General features: G+C 30.8%; 2 protein-coding genes across 2 annotated transcripts; one reads left to right on the top strand and one right to left on the bottom strand.

Moving 5' to 3' along the window:
* Positions 1 to 6,665: 6,665 nt before the first annotated feature.
* LOC115717488 (uncharacterized mitochondrial protein AtMg00810-like) lies at positions 6,666 to 7,121 on the top strand. Its single transcript, XM_030646474.2, has 2 exons — positions 6,666 to 6,951; positions 7,036 to 7,121. The coding sequence occupies exons 1-2, from the start codon at positions 6,666 to 6,668 to the stop codon at positions 7,119 to 7,121; spliced, it is 372 nt and encodes a 123-aa protein (XP_030502334.2).
* Positions 7,122 to 11,172: 4,051 nt separating this feature from the next.
* LOC115717232 (protein phosphatase 2C 51) lies at positions 11,173 to 16,404 on the bottom strand. The gene is made up of 3 exons (XM_030646204.2): positions 15,585 to 16,404; positions 14,178 to 14,283; positions 11,173 to 11,669 (listed from the first exon to the last, which is right to left on the bottom strand). Exons 1-3 carry the CDS (start codon positions 16,299 to 16,301, stop codon positions 11,362 to 11,364), a joined length of 1,131 nt encoding a protein of 376 aa, XP_030502064.1. The 5' UTR covers positions 16,302 to 16,404; the 3' UTR covers positions 11,173 to 11,361.
* Positions 16,405 to 21,259: the final 4,855 nt, after the last annotated feature.

Raw genomic sequence — 21,259 nt, 5'->3', positions numbered from 1 at the left:
AATTAGACAAAAGCCCTTAAATCTAACAATCTCAATAGTTCAGAGGAATTTTTAACGGCCAAAAAAGTTCAGGGGCATAATTTGGTATATGTCAAAGTTTGGGAGGAAAATTGCTAATTAACCATTATTTTTTATGGGGTAAATACTATTTTGAAGTTTTTGCAAAAGTTATCAATTAGATTATTAGTTTTGTTAAATAATAAAATAAACCATGTATTTTCTAAAATTATACAAATAGGATCTTCAACTAATTTTTTGTCAAAATAAAACTTAATAATAATAATCTGATATAGAGATGTTATGATAAAATTAGTTACATTTTCTGTCTCTATTCACATTAGAAATTATTTTAAAGTTGGTTATATTAAAAAATAACATTATTAAAAATTGAGCTCAGAGTTTTATTTTTACCATTTTAGAAAATATAAGGTTCATTTTATCATTTAACAAAATAAAAAATCTAATTACAAGCTTTTGCAAAATACCAAATCTAAAATAGTATTTACCTATTTTTATTTTTTAAAAAAACAACCCTTTGCATCTCTTTAAAATTGACATAATTGGGCTTTCTTAATTGTGTCAGTACTAAAGTGATTGTGACGTAAAACTAACACAATTGTTAAAACATCAGTATCACTTTACAACTTATGTAAATGACTAATATTTCTCAATTGCATTGATTTTGGGCTTTGATAGATGTAAAAAAAAGTTCAGGGGTAGTGGAAACATAATGTAAAATATAGAGAAAAAAAAAAAAGGAAATTTACAAAAATACTGGAATTTAGATTAACTTTTACAAAAATACTGTCACACGGAATTTTTTTCAAAAATACTGTGTTTTTATAAAACACCAGTAAAACACAAAGCAGAACAACTCAAAACAACAGTAGAACACTAGTAAAACACCAGTAGAACACTAGTGAAAACTTAACACAGTATACTGCAGTATGAAACTTATAAAAAAATACAGTAAAAAAATAAAAAATACCGTCTGACAGTATTTTTATAAAAAAATAACAAAAATTAGTATACTATGTAAATTTCCCAAAAAAAAATCTATATTGTACTAAAAAAAGGGTGTTTCACTGCACACTCTATCTATTTCGGCATTTAGAGAATTCTAAACTCCAAATATATTTTATTATCTTGTATGATAGTTATTATTAAGACTAATTATAAATTTTTAAAAACTTATAATAGTTTACAATATTAAAAATATAGTTTAAATATTTTATTGTGATTGTATGTTATAAGTATTTGATAAAAAAGTTACATATAATTCTATAAATATATTTATTTGTCACATGTTGTTTTGTGCATTTGCTACATCTTTTTATGCATTTGATATAATGATTATACCAACCGCCAAGATTACAACAGTGTGGTTCTTGTTAGGTTATTTTTAGTATATTTTAGAAAAAGTGTATATTTTAGTATATTTTAGTATATTTTAGTATTAATTTTAGATTAAGTTTAGTATATTTTTAATGGAGTTTTAATTATGTTTGGAGCATTTTTACGCTTGTTATCTTTTATTTTTGCAGATTTAAAATAGAAAAAGATTAGAAAAATATCAGAGAAAAAGATGGGAAAAAGATAAAAATATCATGATATTTAAAATAGAGAAAAGTGTGGAAGCCGAAACTTCAAGCCTAAATTCGATGATGTTTTGATTAGATTTTGGAAAAGGTCAAAACATGAAAGTTCTAGATCTCTCTTTATTATGACCAAAATACTATTAATCGACCCAGCAGAAAAAAATATCTCGTTTGAGGTTTCCCAAAAATTTAAATTCAAATTGGAATTTAAACATGTGCGTTTTTTCCATCTTTTTAGGCCTTCAATGCCTATATAAAGGGAAGAAGGGAGTTGATTTCAGCAAGCAATTTCAGAGAGAAAAATAAAGAGAATGCAGATGCAAAGTGGAGAGATCAACTGCAATATTAGAGGCATTCTTCAGAGGGTTTTCAGCATTCTTCTCTTCTCTATTTTCATCTCTTTTCTAAAAGTTAATATGTGTGATTGTGCTCTCATAAACATGAGTAGCTAAACATTTAATTAGGGTTAGATGGAGATTGTTTAACATTGTTTATGGTTTTAATATGATTTATTTTCCCCCTAATTTCTATGTATTCTATTTTATTTGTGCTTAATTACTTTTAATTGCCTGATCACCAATTATCTGTCTATGAGTTTGATGCGAGATCTGAGAAGTGAGTGTCGAATATGCTATAGTAAAATAGAACTGAATTTCGATATAGGACGAGAGTACCTATATGGTTTAGATAACTTATGGGGTTTCTATGTTTAATGCCTGTTGCATGTTAAATTTATCACGAGAGTATAAAGTTTGCATATGTAATTGAGATTTATATATCTGAGAAGACTATAAATTACCTTAGTAAACCTGCATAGAAATTAACATTAGGAAAATAATCATATTAGGCCATATTCAATAGAAACAATTGAAGTCGAAGCCCTAGTTTTTATTAACTTTCAATTCTCTTGAATAATTGTTTCTTACTAGTTTCTTATTTTTAATTCTTTCTTTATTTTTATTTAACCAAATAGAAGTAAAAGTTTAATTTTAACGTACTTAACTACACTCCCTGTGGGATCGACCTCACTCCTGGTGAGTTTTACTACTTGAAACGATACGTACACTTGCCTGTGCAACATATCGCAACAAGTTTTTGGCGCCGTTACCGGGGAGTGTTAGTTAATATTATTAAAAATTAAATTTTGTTCTAATTTGGTTTTGCTTTTTAGTTTTAGTATTATTTTTTTTTTTCAAATTTTTATCTTTTTAGTACTAATTTAGTTTTTTTTTTTTTTTTTAATTTTACTAATGTTTTATTGATGAGCTTGACCTGCAAGGTAAATCCAGATGCTATACCTTGAGGATTTTGCCCAACAACACAATGAGTCATTCTATTCTGCTTGGAGGAGATTTAAAGAGTATGGAGAGAGATGTTATCGTACTTTCTCAAGTGGGTGTTTTACGTGGCTATTTTATAACGGACTTAATGATGAAACAAGAAGCTGGGTTGATTATGGAGCAGAGGTCACTGGAGCGCCTCTATTAATGAGAGGCTATGGCGTAATAGATCTATTGAATAATATGGCAGATTTTGATTACGACTGGCATTGAGATCCATCACTTTAGGGTTGGAGTCACCAATACCCACCTTATTGCCCAAATTCATCTCAACAATCTGAAAAAGAGGAACAACTGCTAGCACTTATGCAATCACTTTCAGGAGAGATTAATCGCTTAACTGACATGGTGAGATCCTTATGTGATAATTCAATGGCTCATGGTTCAGAATGTAATAACTCCAATGATGAAAGTTATGAGAGTTATTGCTACAATGAAGAAAGGTCATTAGTTGAATACAAGGAAGATACTGAGCCTACAATTGAAGATCAAGATCCTTGTGAAGAAGAACTCATTGAATATGAAATCACAAGCAATGATATGGATAGCCAAGTGGAGAGTGAGCAACAAGAAGAAAGGTTGTTAGATGAAAGTGTAGATATTGTGATATTGGAGGATGAGGAAGCACATGACATCATTGATTCGACTTCATCAATGATATTGACTAATAAACCACCAATGAATCCATGTATTTCATCAACACCATATTATATCCTCTACAAGCTACGAAAGGCTTCTCCCCAAGCTCATCATCCAAAGTCTTATGTTGTTGGTGCTGACTTTTGTTCAAACTCATCGCTTGCCAAGCTTGAAGGCAAGTACAATAATAATTTTCAAGTTGTCTTGCATGATGCTTATTATGGGCGTCAACCGCTTATTGATGTGGCACCCAGGTAAGTTTCCTTTCCTTTTTCTTTAATGTCACATTGGGGACAATGTGTCACTTTAGTTCGGGGGAGGAGTGACTTAATTTTATTTTGAGTTTTTAAGTTTTATGTCTTTTAATTTTTAATTTTTAGTTTTTTATTGTTGTGAGTCAATTTGCTTAATGTGAGTCAATTTGAAAGTAGGTAGGCAACATGATTTGAAAAGTTTATTTATTTTTTTCGAAAATCCGTGTGCTTGGTGATATTACATTCTTGACTAAGTTGTATATTATACTTAAAAGAACATAGAATCATATTAGGTAATTTTCTAGTAATTGAATTGGTTTATGTATGCTAATTTGATATGTGAAAAGTTGTTTGGAAAATTCTAGAATTTGCTTGCTTGCTATTTGAGGCGAAATAATAAATTATGCATGACTAGGAAAGTGATTTAGGCATTTTTTTTGGATCGATTGTGCCTTTCAAGTCATCCCTGTAATTTTATCCTAGTTACCCTTTTGAGCCTTAACTTATTCTTTGTTTCTACACATATTGAGCCTGAAAAGATAAACCCATGAATATCCAAAGATTTAATCCTAATTATACCATAAGTAGATCTTTAGTTTGGGGGAATTTGGATGGGAAGTTTGTTGTATGTGTGTGGAAAAAAGTGTGAAAATTGAGAGAATAAAAAAAAATGATTGACAACAACTTGAAAAAAAAGAGAAAAAAGAAAATCTGACAACCAGTGTCAAATCTAGAAAAAAATAAATAGAAAGTTGTTGTAATCTTGTTGAAAAAAAGAAAAAAAAAATATATCTCTCATGTAATTAGAAAAAGGGGTATTAGGATTGGCATGATTGGAGAAGCTTATGGTATAGTAAAGCCTAAATGACCATTTCAACTACCTTTACCCTAAGCCTAACATTACAAGCCTAGAAAGACCTTGATTTTTGGTTGTGCATTAATCTATATTAGTGGAGAATAGTAAGTATTACAAGCATATGAAATTCTGGGTTAGTGGATTGATGATTGTAATTGGCATGCATAAAGTGGTTTAATTGTTAGTTAATTGCATTATATGGTTTTATGAGCTAAATGAATATAAATTAAAATCTGTCAATGGTGTAATTGAACTCAAATTCTGGATTATATGCATAAGTGAATTTTTTTCATAATCATGTTATTGAAGCTACTTAAAAATTAACCATGTTTTGATGATTGACTTGTTTAATGTTTATTTAGTGTCTTACTCGAGGACGAGTAAAAGCTTAGTTTGGGGGAATTTGTTAGGTTATTTTTAGTATTAATTTTAGATTAAGTTTAGTATATTTTTAATTGAGTTTTAATCGTGTTTGGAGCATTTTTACGCTTGTTATATTTTATTTTTGCAGATTTAAAATAGAAGAAGATTAGAAAAATATTAGAGAAAAAGATGGGAAAAAGATAAAAATATCATGATATTTAAAATAGAGAAAATTGTGCAAGCCGAAACTTCAAGCCTAAATTCGACGATGTTTTGATTAGATTTGGAAAAGGTCAAAACATGAAAGTTCTAGATCTCTCTTTTATCTTTCCTTTACATCTTGAATCGTCCAATTCCGAGCAATATCGAGAGAGTTATGACCAAAATACTATCAGTCGACGCAGCAGAAAAAAATATCTCGTTTGAGGTTTCCCAAAAATTTAAATTCGAATTGGAATTTAAACATGTGCGTTTTTTCCATCTTTTTAGGCCTTCAATGCCTATATAAAGGGAAGAAGGGAGTTGATTTCAGCAAGCAATTTCAGAGAGAAAAACAAAGAGAATACATATGCAAAGTGGAGAGATCAACTGCAATATTAGAGGCATTCTTCAGAGGGTTTTCAGCATTCTTCTCTTCTCTATTTTCATCTCTTTTCTAAAAGTTAATATGTGTGATTGTGCTCTCATAAACATGAGTAGCTAAACATTTAATTAGGGTTAGATGGAGATTGTTTAACATTGTTTATGGTTTTAATATGATTTATTTTCCCCCTAATTTCTATGTATTCTATTTTATTTGTGCTTAATTACTTTTAATTGCTTGATCACCAATTATCTGTCTATGAGTTTGATGCGAGATCTGAGAAGTGAGTGTCGAATATGCTATAGTAAAATAGAACTGAATTTCGATATTTCTATGTTTAATGCCTGTTGCATGTTAAATTTATCACGAGAGTAGAAAGTTTGCATGTAATTGAGATTTATATATTTGAGAAGACCATAAATTACCTTAGTAAACCTGCTATTGCATAGAAATTAACATTAGGAAAATAATCATATTAGGCCATATTCAATAGAAACAATTGAAGTCGAAGCCCTAGTTTTTATTAACTTTCAATTCTCTTGAATAATTGTTTCTTACTAGTTTCTTATTTTTAATTCTTTCTTTATTTTTATTTAACCAAATAGAAGTAAAAGTTTAATTTTAACGTACTTAACTACACTCCCTGTGGGATCGACCTCACTCTTGGTGAGTTTTACTACTTGAAACGATACGTACACTTGCGTGTGCAAAATATCGTAACAGTTCTGTTAGTACTTGCAGCCAGTAAAGACAGGAAGCTATGGAAAATGAATGTGAAGAACGTCTTTCTATATGGAGAACTAGATCAAGAGATTTACATGGTGCAATCAAGAAGATTTGAGGATAGAGCTTATCCAAATTATATTTGTAAACTGAAAAAAGCGTTCTATGATTTGAAGCAGGCTCTAAGAGCATAATACATCAAGATTGCTGAGTTCTTAGTGGAGAGTGGTTATGTCATGGTACATCCAGATTCAAGCTTATTTTTCAAAGTAAGGGAAGAAAAGATTGTAGTTGTTCTAGTATATGTCGATGACCTCATCATTATTGGCCATGATGAAGCAGATTCGTCAAACAAAGAAGAATTTGTTAGTTCGCTTCCAAATGAATGAGCTTGGAGAATTAAAACACTTTCTTGGATTAGAAGTTAATCGAACTGAGGAAGGTTTATTTCTCTGTCAGCAAAAGTATGCTATAGATTTGCTACAAAGATTTGGAATGCTCGAGTGCAAGCCCATATCAACACCTATGGAAGCTAATGCTAAGTTTTGTGCTCATGTTGGGCAAGACTTGCAAGATAGAGCAATGTATCGACAAGGTAGTTTAATCCACCTTACATTAGCAAGACCAGACATCTCCTATGGAGTTTGAGTAGTACGACGAATACTGAGGTACATGAAAGGTACTCTCTTTTATAAGAAAAGTGATGAGATTAAGATCGTTGGCTACTGCAATGCTGATTATGCTGGAGATCATGACACAAGATGATTAACAACTGGATATCTTTTCATGCTTGGATCTACAATAGTATCTTGGTGTAGTAAAAGACAACCAACATTATCCTTATCAACCATAGAAACAGAGTATAGAGTAGCAGCAATGGCATCTCAAGAAAGTACATGGTTGATGCATGAAGGATCTAAACCAGCCTACAGATTATGTAGTGTCGCTTTATTGTGATAATCAGTTTGTTATTCGTCTAGCTAAAAATTCAGTCTTTCATGCACGAACAAAGCATGTGGAGGTACATTATCACTTTCTTAGAGAGAAAATACTCCAAGAAGAGCTAGTAATGCACCAAATAAAGAGCGAAGACTAAGTAGCAGACATATTCACTAAAGGACTCAACATTACAAGATTTCAAAAACTCAAAAAACAACTCAATATGATGAGTTGGTGTTGATCAGGGGGAGTGTTAAACGATCAACACCTCCTCTACAAGTATCTAGAATTTTATATCATTTTGGTAATATTATAGAATTTTCTAGAATCATAAAGAATTAATAGTCATTTTCAAGAATGTTTTAAGCTATAATAAATTGACAATTTGCTAGAAAGTGAAGTGTGTCCTTGTGTGTTCAACTAAGTCCCAACAAAACTCTAAAGAGTGTCCCATCAAATAGTGTGCAAGTAAACTTTTAAGTGTAAGTGTCTAGTAAATAAAAAGAGTGAGTACTTGGTGTGTATTGTAATCAAGATAAAGTATTCAAATCTTAGTGTAATTGTTTTTACAATAATAAAATAATTACGTTTTTACGTCTTGTGGTGTTCCACAGAATTTTGCAATAATAAAATAATTACGTTTTTACGTAGTGTTGTGTTCCACAGAATTTTGCTTGAATTTATGTAAGAGATTTTTTATTTAAATAAGTTTTAGAAGTAGAATCTTTATTTGAGAGTAAACTCGACTTAGAGATTTTTGTTTCTTTTTTTAAAAGGATACGATCTTCTATTTAATGGGCTAGCTATAAACTTGAGGGGTAAGTTGAAAAATACCACTTTTATTAATCAATTAATCAAATTTACCTCTAGTTTTATATTTAATTGAAGCATACCTCTTTTTTTATGTATTGTACCCAAAATACCCTGACATAAGAGACTCACGTAGAGAGTATCTTGAAGTGATACGGGTAAAATTGGTACAATGTTAAAAAAAAGAGGTAAAAATGATAGATTTTAAAAGAGAATGTAAAAATAAAAGAAGACAATATAAAAAGAGTATAGAGTCTAATTTCCTCTAAATTTGAACCATAGCATCCCCTCATGAAAAATGGAAAAACAAATTTGTTGAAGAACAGAAAGTCTATTTATTCGAATCCAAGACCAATAGACCCAATGATCCATGGGATCTATTATGTAAATTATGGGCCAGATTGCCCACTTTACAGGAGTATTAATTTTGTAAAATCCCAATTATAAATGGGTTGAATTGAATATCACTTGGAATTTAAATAAAGTATTGTCGGGTACTATAAAACTAAACATAAAGTGTTGGCATGGTTTCATATACTACATGAGCAATATTCTAATTATTTCTAGCTAGTATAGTTTCAAATTACTTAGTTATTCAACATCATTTTTTAAGTAGAGGTAAAATTCAATAATAATAATAATAATAATAATAATAATGAAATTTAACAAGAGAAAATTATATAAATTGCCATTTTTAGTAAAATATTTATACTTTTATGATCAAAGTTTTTTTTTTTTCCAAACATTTTTATGGTATTCTATAAAAATATAAGAAAAATACAATATAAAAGTATTTGAAAAACAACATCAAAATAACATAAAAAAATATTATACAGATAATAAAAAAATCAACAACAAATTGTGCTACATCAAAATATCATATCTTATGTAAATAAAATCTTAAAAACTGTAAAAATATTTAAAATTCCATACAACAACATTTTTGTAATTATTTTTTGTTATTTTTGAGGTTTCTTTTTTTTTTTTTTTTTTTTTTTTTTTTTTTGTGAAATTATCTCATTTAACAACCAAGTCACCTTGGCCTCCTCTTTGGGCCTAATTTTAATTGTTTTCATAGCTTCTTAGTTTTTTATTTTGCTAATCTTCCAATCAATTAATACTTTTATACTAAATATGTCTGGTCGAAAATTATCAAGACACCTTTGATCAATGAATTGAGCATGTTTGGTATTGTTTTTTGTTTTTAAAAATTATTTTTAGAAATGAGAACAAAAAATAGTTTTTGAAGTTTTTAAAAACAAGTTATGTTTGGTTAGTGTTTTTTAAAAACAATATTGACTAAAAGTGAATTGGTTTTTAAAATAGAAAACAACATTTTGTTGTTTTCAAAATTCTTATTTTTTGTAACTTTGTTTTCTGAAAACAATAGAAAACAATTTTTTGTTTTTAAAAACAAAAAACAGTTTTTTAATTATGATACTAAACATGCACTTAGTGTCCCATTTCTTTTTGTATAAACTTCTTGCTTGAAAAATGGTTTCTTTGGGGTCTTTCTTTTTCTAAAAAAAAAAACGAGGTTTGTCCTCTGAGTTTTACAATATAGTTCTATAATTTTAAATTCAATTAAATCTTAAAAGTAGGTATTTTTTAACCAAAAACTAACCTATTATTCTTTCAAAAAAAAAAAAAAACAAACAAACAAACAAAAAAACCAAAAAAAGTAACACACCAAACTAAAAACATATGGATGCATATATATATATATACAGATTGAATAAAATATAGTGAACGCGGTGTATACATATGAGAATCAAACTCAAACTCAAACGAAACTGAATTCAAATACATAAATGAAATACATGATATACATGATATAATATATAGTTCAATGAAATAATATTACATGCAGGATAAAAATAATTGAAATTAATTTGAATGTATCACAAAATGGAATCATTCAACTCTACATTCCAGTAATATCAATAAACAACCAACAAATTTTAAGTAGAAATTAGACTCTATGCCCTTTTTATATCGTTTTCTTTTATTTTTACTCTCTTTTTTAAATTCTATCATTTTTACCTCTTTTTTTAAACTACCAATTTTATCTCTGTCACTTTAAGATACTTTCTATGCGACTCCTTTATGTCAGGATATTTTACACAGTACATATAAAAAAGAGAGATATTTCAATTAAATAAAAATTAAAAGTAAATTTAATTACTTGATTAAAAAATAGGCATTTTTCAAGTTACCCCAAATTTTAATTGATCATATGATGATTCTTACGTACTACATTGCATGCACGTTGATCCAAAAACGCTTTATATATAAATATATAAGCTAATTAGGATTTTCACCCCCTGAACTTTGACATGTACCAAATTATGCCCATGAACTTTTGAGGCCATTGAAAATGCCCCCTGAACTATTGAGATTGTTAGATTTAAGGACTTTTGTCTAATTTTATTCAATTTTACTATTTTAATGATTGTTTATGTACTAAACCATGTTCCCCAGACTTTGATATCTACCAAATCATGTCCTTCGAACTTTAACATGTACTAAATTATGCCCCCTGAACTTTTATCCATGTTAGATTTTTTTACTAAAATTAGAAAAAAGTCCTTAAATCCAACAATCTTAATAGTTCAGGAGTATTTTCAATGACCTTAAAAGTTCAGGGAGCATGATTTGGTACATGTCAAAGTTCAGGGGACAAAAATCCTAATTAACCGAATATCTATATATATATATCATTTATAATCCTCTATTTTTTTTATTATTATTTTTTTTTTGAAATGATATGTATTCTTCTATTAAAATAATAAAGAGAAATATAACGAGGACAATAAATATATATGTAGGTATAATAGGTTAAATATATTTGGAATTCTGTGTATTACAAAATTTAGAGATTGAATTTATTATTTTGTTAAATGATAAATAAGATGTTATATTTTAAAATATGATACAAAATAATAAGCTCAACTTTCTTCAACTTTTTCTTAATATAATACATGTAGCTAGTTTCTATGTACGACCAAATATAAAAAAAAATATAATTAGTCTGATTATAACACATTTACATTATGTTATTATAAAGTTTTCTTTTGATGAAAATAAGCGCTCAGAATATTATTTTGTATCATTTAAAAAAAAATACAGCACTGTTCGAATTATCATTTAACAAAACAGATTATCCAATCAATAATTTTTACAAAACGTAAAATTCAAAATAATATTTACTCTATATAACAAATTAACCAATTAATAATGAGTACGTACTACGTAGCTAGGGTTTGGCGAGGTCGACGACTATAACACTAATGTTATCTCTGCTGCCCCGAGCCATTGCCAGCTCGGCTAAGAGGGCAGCAGCCGCGGTTGAGCGGCTTCCTCCACGGTTAAGAAGGTCTTTGTTATTAGAAAGTCTGTTCCTTTGAGAGTGAAAGCATTTCTTGACAACCTTACATGCAAGTTGATTAGAAACCACATCCCATAAACCATCACTTCCAAGTATGAGGAACTCGTCTTTATCAGTTCTCTTTGTTACTGTTACTTCAGGTTTCCATATCACGAATGGCCTCATGTATTCATCACCTAATTGTACGTACGTACACCCAAAAAAATCACACAATAAACCAATTATTATAGTATATATATATATATATATATATGAAAGAAGTTTCAATGGTTACATTTTTATTGTAACCATCATGGTTACATTTTTTTAAGCCATTGGATTACTATTTAATGGTTGTGATTAATTTCCAAATTAATTTGGAAATTAATTTGGATTACTATATATATGGAAGAAGTTTCAATGGTTACATTTTTATTGTAACCATCATGGTTACATTTTTTTAAGCCATTGGATTACTATTTAATGGTTGTGATTAATTTGGAAATTAAATAAAAATAAATAAAAAATAACTTGTAACCTGAAAGTAACCTAATCATTTATTTCCTTATAAAACTTTAATTAAGATTAATTATATTTTAAAATTAAATTAATTATAATTATTAATTAATTTTTTGCAATTTATTACTATATAAGGATCTCTTAGCAATTTATTTTTTTATACTTAAATTATTTAAAATTTTATAGCAAATTTTTTTATAATTTAAAATTATACACATATAATTTCATAATTTAAATTTTATTATACTTGTAATCTTAATTTTAAATTATTACGCATAATTATTTAATTTTTTTATTTAGATATTTAAAAAGTAAAAAATGAAATAAGTTGAAAGATTTTTTTTAAAAAAAAATGGCTGCACTTGTTATCGATTGATTAGCTTGAGGCCTCATACTTAGTTCATATAATTGTAACAAAATAATTAAATATCATTTAAAAATAATTAATTATTTGAAAATTTATTATGAGAAGAGAATTTTAATTTGTGTCAAAAGAAGTTTAATTTTTGTAAAAAAAATAAATTTTTTTGTAAATATTATAATTAAATGGCTTAATTATTAAAATAATTCAAGTAATGATTTAAATATAAATATTAATTACTAAAAGAAGTCTTGTTAAATATTTAATTAATTATTTTAAGAAAATAATTAATTGTAATTAAATAATTCTAAAAAAGGAATGTCTATTTAATTAATTATTTTAAGAAAATAGTTAATTAAATCTAAAAAAGGAAAGTCTACTTATTAGTAACCTTCTATTACAGGTTAAAGAAAAATGTAACCATATGGTTACAATAAAAATGTAACCATTGAATAGTCACCCATATATATATAATTAGTTTAATTATACTTTAATGTAAAAAAATATATATATACTTATATATATAAAGTATAATAATTATTGCATGTGTATGTCTTCACTCTCCATTATTATATTAGGAAAAACGATCATGTGTTTAAAAGATGTCCATTCGGATAGTTTTGAAAACATCATTATTATTAGTAACCACGGAATGAATTTTAGATTAATCATTGAGCAACATGTAACTCGAGAGTTATAAATGTGGTGTATTAGAAAATTTTAGTCATGTTTATAAAATTGAACTCTAATAATAGTGTATAATATGATTTAAGTTAAAAATTATGTTAAATGTACCACAAAACACGTAAATCAAGCAGCATCTCCAATGGAATGGAGTGCTCTTTTGATATTATTATACATTTTTATTGAAATAAAATTTATTTTACACCTACTACCTACTGTATTAGAGCACAATTATAGAATTTTAACTATATATTGGAGGTGATCTTCCAGCTATTTTAAACTACCCAAATGTTATTTTTTTAAAAAAAAAGATAAATATTATTTTGGACACTGTGTTTTGCAAAAGTTATAGATTGAACCTTCTGTTTAGTGTTAAATGACAAAATAGACCATATATTTTCTAAAATGATAAAAATAGGACCTTAGCTTAATTTTTGACAACTTTTTTTAATATAACGAACTTGAAGACACACGAATATATACAAAAAATGTAAATAATTTTATCATAACACATTTCGATCGGATTATTATTAAATTTTATTATGATAAAAAATCAGTTCAGGCTCCTATTTGTATTATTTTAAAAAATACAAGATTTATTTTGTCATTTAACAAAACAGAAGATCTAATTAGTAACTTTTGTAAAACACGGGATAAAAAAACTCAAATGTAACCCAAGAAATTTTAAGCTTATTTGATAAAAAAGTACTCTTTCCACAATTCTTTAACATTTGAGTGAAAGAACTATTTATGCTTTTCAAGAATAATGCTTAATGCAATGTAAGTTTACTCTTTTTTTTTTGTGGCATTGTAAATATTATTTTGATTTAATAATAAAGTGAAATAATTTATAATTTTCATAAGGAGAAAATAACACCTTTAGGGCTCGTTTGGAACGCCGTATTAAGTCGTATTGTATTGTATTGTATTATATTGAAATGCATTTTATGCAATATTTTTTATGTAAAACTATATGTGGTATTAAATTTGATGGACACCTAAATATATAATATTTTAGTATAAATTAAAGTTTAACATAGTATTATATAAAAATATGATATATAATCCAATTCAATATAATACAATACAATACAATACGACCTAATACGGCGTTCCAAACGAGCCCTTATACAATACGTACCTATAGATCTTGAAGTGGCAAGAACTCCGAGAACACGGTACCCATTCCAATTTATGACCCTTCCACCTGCATTTTCAATTCTCTCCAACTCATCTCTTCTGTTTGGCTGTGTACAAATAATTAATTAAAACACCATCAAATTAATACAATTTAATTATACATTATTATAATAATATTGCTTTAATTAATTAATTAAATCCTAATTACATTCTTACTCACAAGTTTTATCATAATAATTAATGAGACCAGAGAGTTAAAAGGAGATTAATATACATCATATACATGTAATATATAGACATAGGAGATCTCAGATATATATTTGTGTTAATATACATGTATTCATTATTGGTAAAGAGGGGAGTCACACCACAAAAAGCTACCTTTATTTTCTTCAACCATCAATTCAAAACCCGTGCATTATTTAATAATTTTATTTACTTTTAAAGAAAAAAAAAATCCGCTGTTGATCTTAATTTGAATTAATCTTTAGTATTAAAACGTATTATTTTTTCTAGTATTGAGAATCGTGAAGTTCCATCTCAAAACTAATTGACGATAAGTAGAGTAGTTCATGTTCTTATACATAGCTCAATTCTCTACCATTTAATTTATATTTTATTCTATGTGCGACAATTAGTTTCTTAGACTCATGTTCCCTTCATTCTTCTGTACACAATTCTTCTTTTCCAATCGGGGCATGCAGCCTAATAATCTATCCTAAATCACAAAAAGAAAATAATAATAATAATAATAACTCATTAAATAATAGTAATAATAATAATAATAACTCATTTAATCATCACAAACTTTTATAAAATAAACATTATTTCCCAAATTCATGTAGAAAAAGCTGGAAACAAAAGAAGAAAATAAATAAATAAATCATGAAATTAAAAGTACTTTTCCTTTGTTTAATTAAATTATTAAAAATATATTTTTGCAGAATTTATATTACACTAACAAATTTTGGTTACACATAAATGTTATTTTCATGTCATTAAATTATAAATACTTAAAATTTTATATTTGTAAACGGTATAAATTTAATTTTTTTTTAACGATATAAATATTTATTGTTTATAAAACTGTAATTTTTATCTAATTTCGTTAATTTAGATTTTATTTTAAATTTATTAAAAAAATATTTAAAAGTAAAAATACTACGTATATTTCTGTTTAGATTATTTATAATCTAGAATTAGAGTCTTGTATGTACTTTATTTAATATGATAAGAATCTACCGACAAAACAGTATAAAAATTACAATTTAACATGACTTATACCTCCTCACAAACTAAAAAATTTTTCTAATTACGCCGCTATTTGAATATGTTTGTTCCACACATTGTTGAAATAATAATAATACAAGATTAAATCTAAAATAGAAAATTACTTTTTTTCTTTTACCTTATGATCAGTAGACAAGGCTAAAGGAACACCATCTCTTGACAAAACGGCTCTACAATCACCACAATTGGCAACAACCACCTCATCCTCTCCCACAACACCCACAACCGCCGTCGTCCCCACCGTCCTCGCCGCCGCATTACCTCTCACCTCTTCATCCATTTTACCAAAACACCCTTCCAATATCTTTTCCCATTCACACTCATCATCATCACCATTATTATTATTTTCAAGCTCCGAGACTAAAACTTCGTGTAATCTCTCCCGGCACATGCCAGCCACGTGAGCTCCACCGTGACCGTCGTACACACCAAAAAAGTCAAACTTCTTACTTCCTTTGACTGCAAAATCTAACTCGACTCTCACAGCGTCTTCCATCTCGCTCCTCCTTCCTATAACCGAAACGACGCCGTAATGTTTTTCCTCTCTTGTCTCTCTCGATAAAACGACGCCGTCAACGTTTTCTCCCAACGATGAAGAAGAAGACGATAACGAGACCGTTATCTTTAACGGATCTTCACGGCAATGTAACTGTTTATTGTTGTCATCTCCGCTATTATTGCTCTTCTTCTGACACGTGTAGTTGAGTGATTGGAGTTTCAGTACTCTCTTTCTGTTAGCTCTCTTTCTTTTAACGATCGATAATTCCACCGAATTTAACGTCATTCTCCGGTGATCCTTCGTCGGTGACGAAAGCGGCTTCAATCGTTTCCTCATGAAAGAATCTCAAAAAAAAAAAAAAATCTTCGCCAGCAAAAAGCGTAGGGCAAAGAAAATTGATTAAAGTAAGTAAAAGCAGATTTTGAAAGAGAACAAATCTGAACCGTCGAGGGAATTTGTATGGATGGATTAGCGCCGCATGGGGTCGTATGGACCAGTGGGTTAGATTTTTCAAACAGGGACGTGGACGGTCGAGATTAGATCTTGGACACGTGGAGCATAGATCTTGCGGTTAGTGATTGGGTTGGAAGATTTAGTTTGGTGTGGTCCCCATTAAAAAAAATTTCGGTGTAGAAACAATGACGTGGCGGGTTGTGCTGTCCATGGGTTGTTTTTTTAAGTTGGCTATTTATTTTGATTTGGGTGTGAGAAGAATAATGTTGTTAAAGAGAGGAGGCCACGTGTCGATGGGTTTGGGGTCGCGTGTTGGTTTAGGTTCACAATTTTTTTTTTAGATATTTTATGGAAAGAGACACTGTGACGATATTTAGTCATACTCACACATTTGCTTTCTCTCATACTTTAATAATTTTAGGTTTGTCTTCGTGTCCTAATTGAATAGTCCCCTATACTATTCATACTTCTTTTTTGGAAAAAGTACTATTCAAAATTTTTCACGAAAATATTATAACTATTTTTTTTTGTTAATTATTATTATTTTTTTTTTGAAAGGAACTTTTATTACTTAACAACTATGGGGTAGGCAAATCTGGACAGTTGGGAAACCCCCAAACCAAGTTTGATTACAATTAGAGGGGAGAGCCAAATTGGCAGAAAAAAAAATGAATAACTTTGTTACAAGACTTCTTAACACGAGAAACAAAAGAGACACTTGAAAAGTTTGGACAAATGAAGGTCGTCTAAAAAAGGCAGATAAAAAGGGCAAGAATCAATATTAGGAGAAGATATGATTAGTATTGATTTTCCAACTTGAGTATTACAGAGGTGTACAACTACCTTTTATATACAAAATAAAGAGTAATAAAGAGCAATCCTATTGGCTAATGAACAACAGAATAATATTCCCTTAATATGGGACCATGACAGATGTCAGAGGAATATACACAATGGTACAATCAATATTAACGGTAACAAAATCTGCTGATTTTATTCTTCAGAATATTCTTTATTCTTTGATCCAGATGCTTCTAGACCTTTCATTTCAACATGCCCCCTCAAGCTGAGCTGTGGAGAGGGCGAGACAGTCAGCTTGTTCTTCAAGTATTGAAAGGTTGAATACGGCAGTGACTTAGTTAAAATATCAGCAGTTTGCTCTTCGGTTGGGACATATCTCACTTCTATGTCTTTGTTTAAAACTTTATCTCTGATGAAGTGCACATCTATTTCTATGTGCTTTGTCCTTGCATGAAAAACAGGGTTGGAAGCTAATTGTCTAGCGCCTGAATTGTCGCACCATATGATTGCTGGTTTGGTGTGGTTTATGCCGATTTCAGTGAGCAATGACTGAAGCCAAATTATCTCAGTGCAGGTTTGAGCTAAGGCTCTATATTCGGCTTCAGTACTAGATCGAGCGACTGATTTTTGTTTTCTTGAACTCCAACTGATTAGATTTGAGCCGAAGTAGACACAGTATCCTGAAGTGGATTTTCGGTCATCAAGTGAGCTGGCCCAATCTGAATCACAGTAACTTTCAATGGCAGAACTGGTTGATTTTGCAAATTGGATGCCTTCACCAATTGTCCCTGCTATATACCTCAATATTCTTTTGCAAGCTAACCAATGGTTCCTGGTGGGAGCTTGAAGGAATTGACTGAGTTTGTTTACCGAATAGGCAATGTCGGGTCTACTGAGTGTAAGATATTGCAGTGCACCAATAACGCTCCTATATTGAGTAATATCTTCAAACGGTTCACTGTCAAGGAGATGAAGTTTGTTACTTTGAATCATGGGAGTTGGGTAAGGTTTGGCCCCAAGCATGTGAGTCTTTTTGAGAAGATCAAGAGAGTATTTGGTTTGTGACAAGTGTAGACCATCTTGCCCCCTAGTTGTCTCAAAACCAAGGAAGTAATTTATCGAACCAAGAGACTTGAGAGCAAATTGAGAGTTCAATTGCCGGATGATGTGCTTGACTTGAGAAGAATTGTTGCCGGTAAGAAGTATGTCATCAACATAGACGAGAACATAGAGGCGAGCATCCCCATGACAGTAATAAAAGAGAGAGTTATCGGAGACCGAGTTCTTGAATCCAAGAGTAATGAGGGAGATGCGGAGAGTGTCAAACCAGGCTCGCGGAGCTTGTTTAAGGTCGTAGATAGCTCGATGAAGCTTGCAGACGTGGTGAGGGAATTTGGGATCAATGTAGCCTTCGGGTTGTGACATGTAAACCTCTTCATTCAAGGTGCCATTGAGAAAGGCATTATTGATGTCGATTTGTTGAATGTCCCAATCAAAAGAGACAGCAAGAGATAGAATGACTCGGATGGTGGATGGCTTCACTACGGGACTAAATGTTTCGAAAAAATCAACACCAGGAAGCTGTTGGAAACCTTTTGCTACGAGACGCGCTTTGCGTCGTTCAACCGAGCCATCGGAGTGGAATTTAATTTGAAAAATCCATTTGTTGTCAACAATGTGCATGTGAGGCAAGCGGGGGACAAGAGTGTATGTTTTGTTTTTGATTAAGGCAAGGTGCTCAATGTCCATAGCATTTTTCCAAACTGGAATGGCAAGGGCAGCAGCCACAGAGTTGGGTATGGTGAGGGTGAGAGCAGGAAGTTGAGGTTCTTTGAGAAGTGAGGCAAGGTAAGTTTTGGGTTTGTATATTCCCGCCTTGGATCGTGTGATCATGGGGTGACTCGGGGCAGGGGCAGCAGGGGAGGGTAGGTGAGGTGAGGGAGGGGAAAGAGGCATAGGTGGTAGGTGGATTTCTGATGGGATAGTGGAGAAAGAACTTACTGCTTGTGGACTTGTAGGCTGATCGGAGGAGGATGCTGAACCCGAAGATGGTGATGAAGGATCTGCTGCAGGACTTGTTGAGCAATGAGGAGTATCGGTGGTAGGCCTTGGTGTGCTGTCATCATAAGAGCTAGCTGTAACAAAAGGTAACCAATGATTATAATTAAAGTTAGAGTGAGAATATGTGAACTGTGATGTTGTGGACTGGTTTAGGCCAAAACCAGTGGCGAATGGAAATTCCATTTCATTGAATGACACACTGTGGGCGATGTAAATTCGACCACTTGGATGAAGGCAACGATAGCCTTTGTGATTGGGGATGTAGCCTAGGAAGACACACTTGGCTGACCGAAAAGAAAATTTGTGATTGTTGTAGTCACGGAGATGAGGAAAGCAAGCACAACCAAACACTTTCAAAAATTTCATATTCGGAGTCACTTTAAACAATTTTTCGAGAGGGGACTGGTGAGCTAAAGTTGGTGTGGAGAGGTGATTAATTATCACACCAAAATCTAAGAGGCATGGAGGCTTGTGCTAGTAGTGTGAGTCCCATTTCAATGATGTGACAGTGCTTCCGTTCGGATTTACCATTTTGGGGGTGTGTGTGTGGACTAGGATGACGAAAGTGAACTCCTATAGACTGAAGAAAAGGAGCTAAACTCCTATACTCTCCTCCCCAATCGGACTGAAGGGTTTTAATTTTGGCATCAAACTTCCTTTCAACGAATTTTTGAAAATTGATGAAGGTTTGTTTGACATCAGACTTTAATTTTAAAGGAAAAATCCATGTAAAGTTGCTATGGTCATCTATGAAGTGAACATAGTACCTATAACCCTCTCTTGATTCGATTGGAGATGGACCCCAAACATCGGAATGAATGAGTTCAAGCGGTGAGTGACTGACTGAGTTGGATGCACTGTAGTGTTTGTATTTGGATTTTCCTATGTGACAATCATTGCAAAATTTTGGATTAGATTGAAGAGAGACTTTTTCATTTGTTAACATGTGTTTCATTACATTGATATTTGGGTGGCCCAACCTCATGTGCCATACATTGATATCATAATTAAAAGAAGACTCGGTAAACAGTGACTGAACAAGTTTTGGACTGGACACAGGACTCGATTTAACTTTGTTTGAACTAGACTGAGGAAGCTTGGCAGATTTGCTGCTCTTGGAGGAAAATAAACAACATGAATTGAAAGTATATTTGGACTTAAATGATGACAGTGGCACACCAAGTGTTAGCCGATACAAACCATTGCTAAGCATTCCCTGCAGCAGCTCCGTCTTCGTGGTTAGATCCTTCACAACACAACGATTAGCATAAAATTCAACAGATACAACATTGTCTTTGGTTAATTGAGAGATAGATAACAAATTTTTAGTGATAGCGGGAACACAAAGAATATTTTTCAAGTTCAAGTGTTTATTGGAATTGTGTATGAAACTAGATCCAACATGAGTAACAGGAAGAGGAAAACCATTGCCAATGAGTAAGTGTGTGATACCTTTCCGATCTGATTTTTGTTGCAGATTTGAAGGCTCAGCTGTGACATGGTTGGTGGCACCACTGTCGATGTACCACGCATTGTCACTGTTGTTCTCAGTTGCTGTGAAGTAAGCTTGTTGATCGTTGGAAGAGTTGTTTTGATTGTTATTTCCCTGCTGGTATGATTGCTGCTGCTGATTGGTTGTTTGTGATTGAAAGTTGGGATCAAACCGATGGTAACATTTAGCAACTGTATGACCTATTTTGTTGCACAGTTGACAGGTAGGTCGATTGTTGTTGGTTCTTCCTCTCCCACGTCCTCTTCCACGGTTGGAGAAAGAGCGGTTTGAGAACTGATTGGGAGCAGCGGGTTGACCTCCAAGTGTGAGATTCCTTCGCATTTGAGCGGCAAGATTGGCAGTGGGATTAAAGTCACCATTGGTGCTGTTGTGTTGTTCCAGACGAATTTCATGGCTTTGTAGCATATATTGTACTTCCTGCAATGTGATGGAGTCATGTCTAGAGGTTAAATTGACCACCACAGAT

Source organism: Cannabis sativa, chromosome 5 (assembly GCF_029168945.1).
Source record: "Cannabis sativa cultivar Pink pepper isolate KNU-18-1 chromosome 5, ASM2916894v1, whole genome shotgun sequence".
Taxonomy (NCBI): domain Eukaryota; kingdom Viridiplantae; phylum Streptophyta; class Magnoliopsida; order Rosales; family Cannabaceae; genus Cannabis; species Cannabis sativa.
Note: the sequence above shows the minus strand (reverse complement) of the source record. Positions and strands in the feature narration are given on the sequence as shown.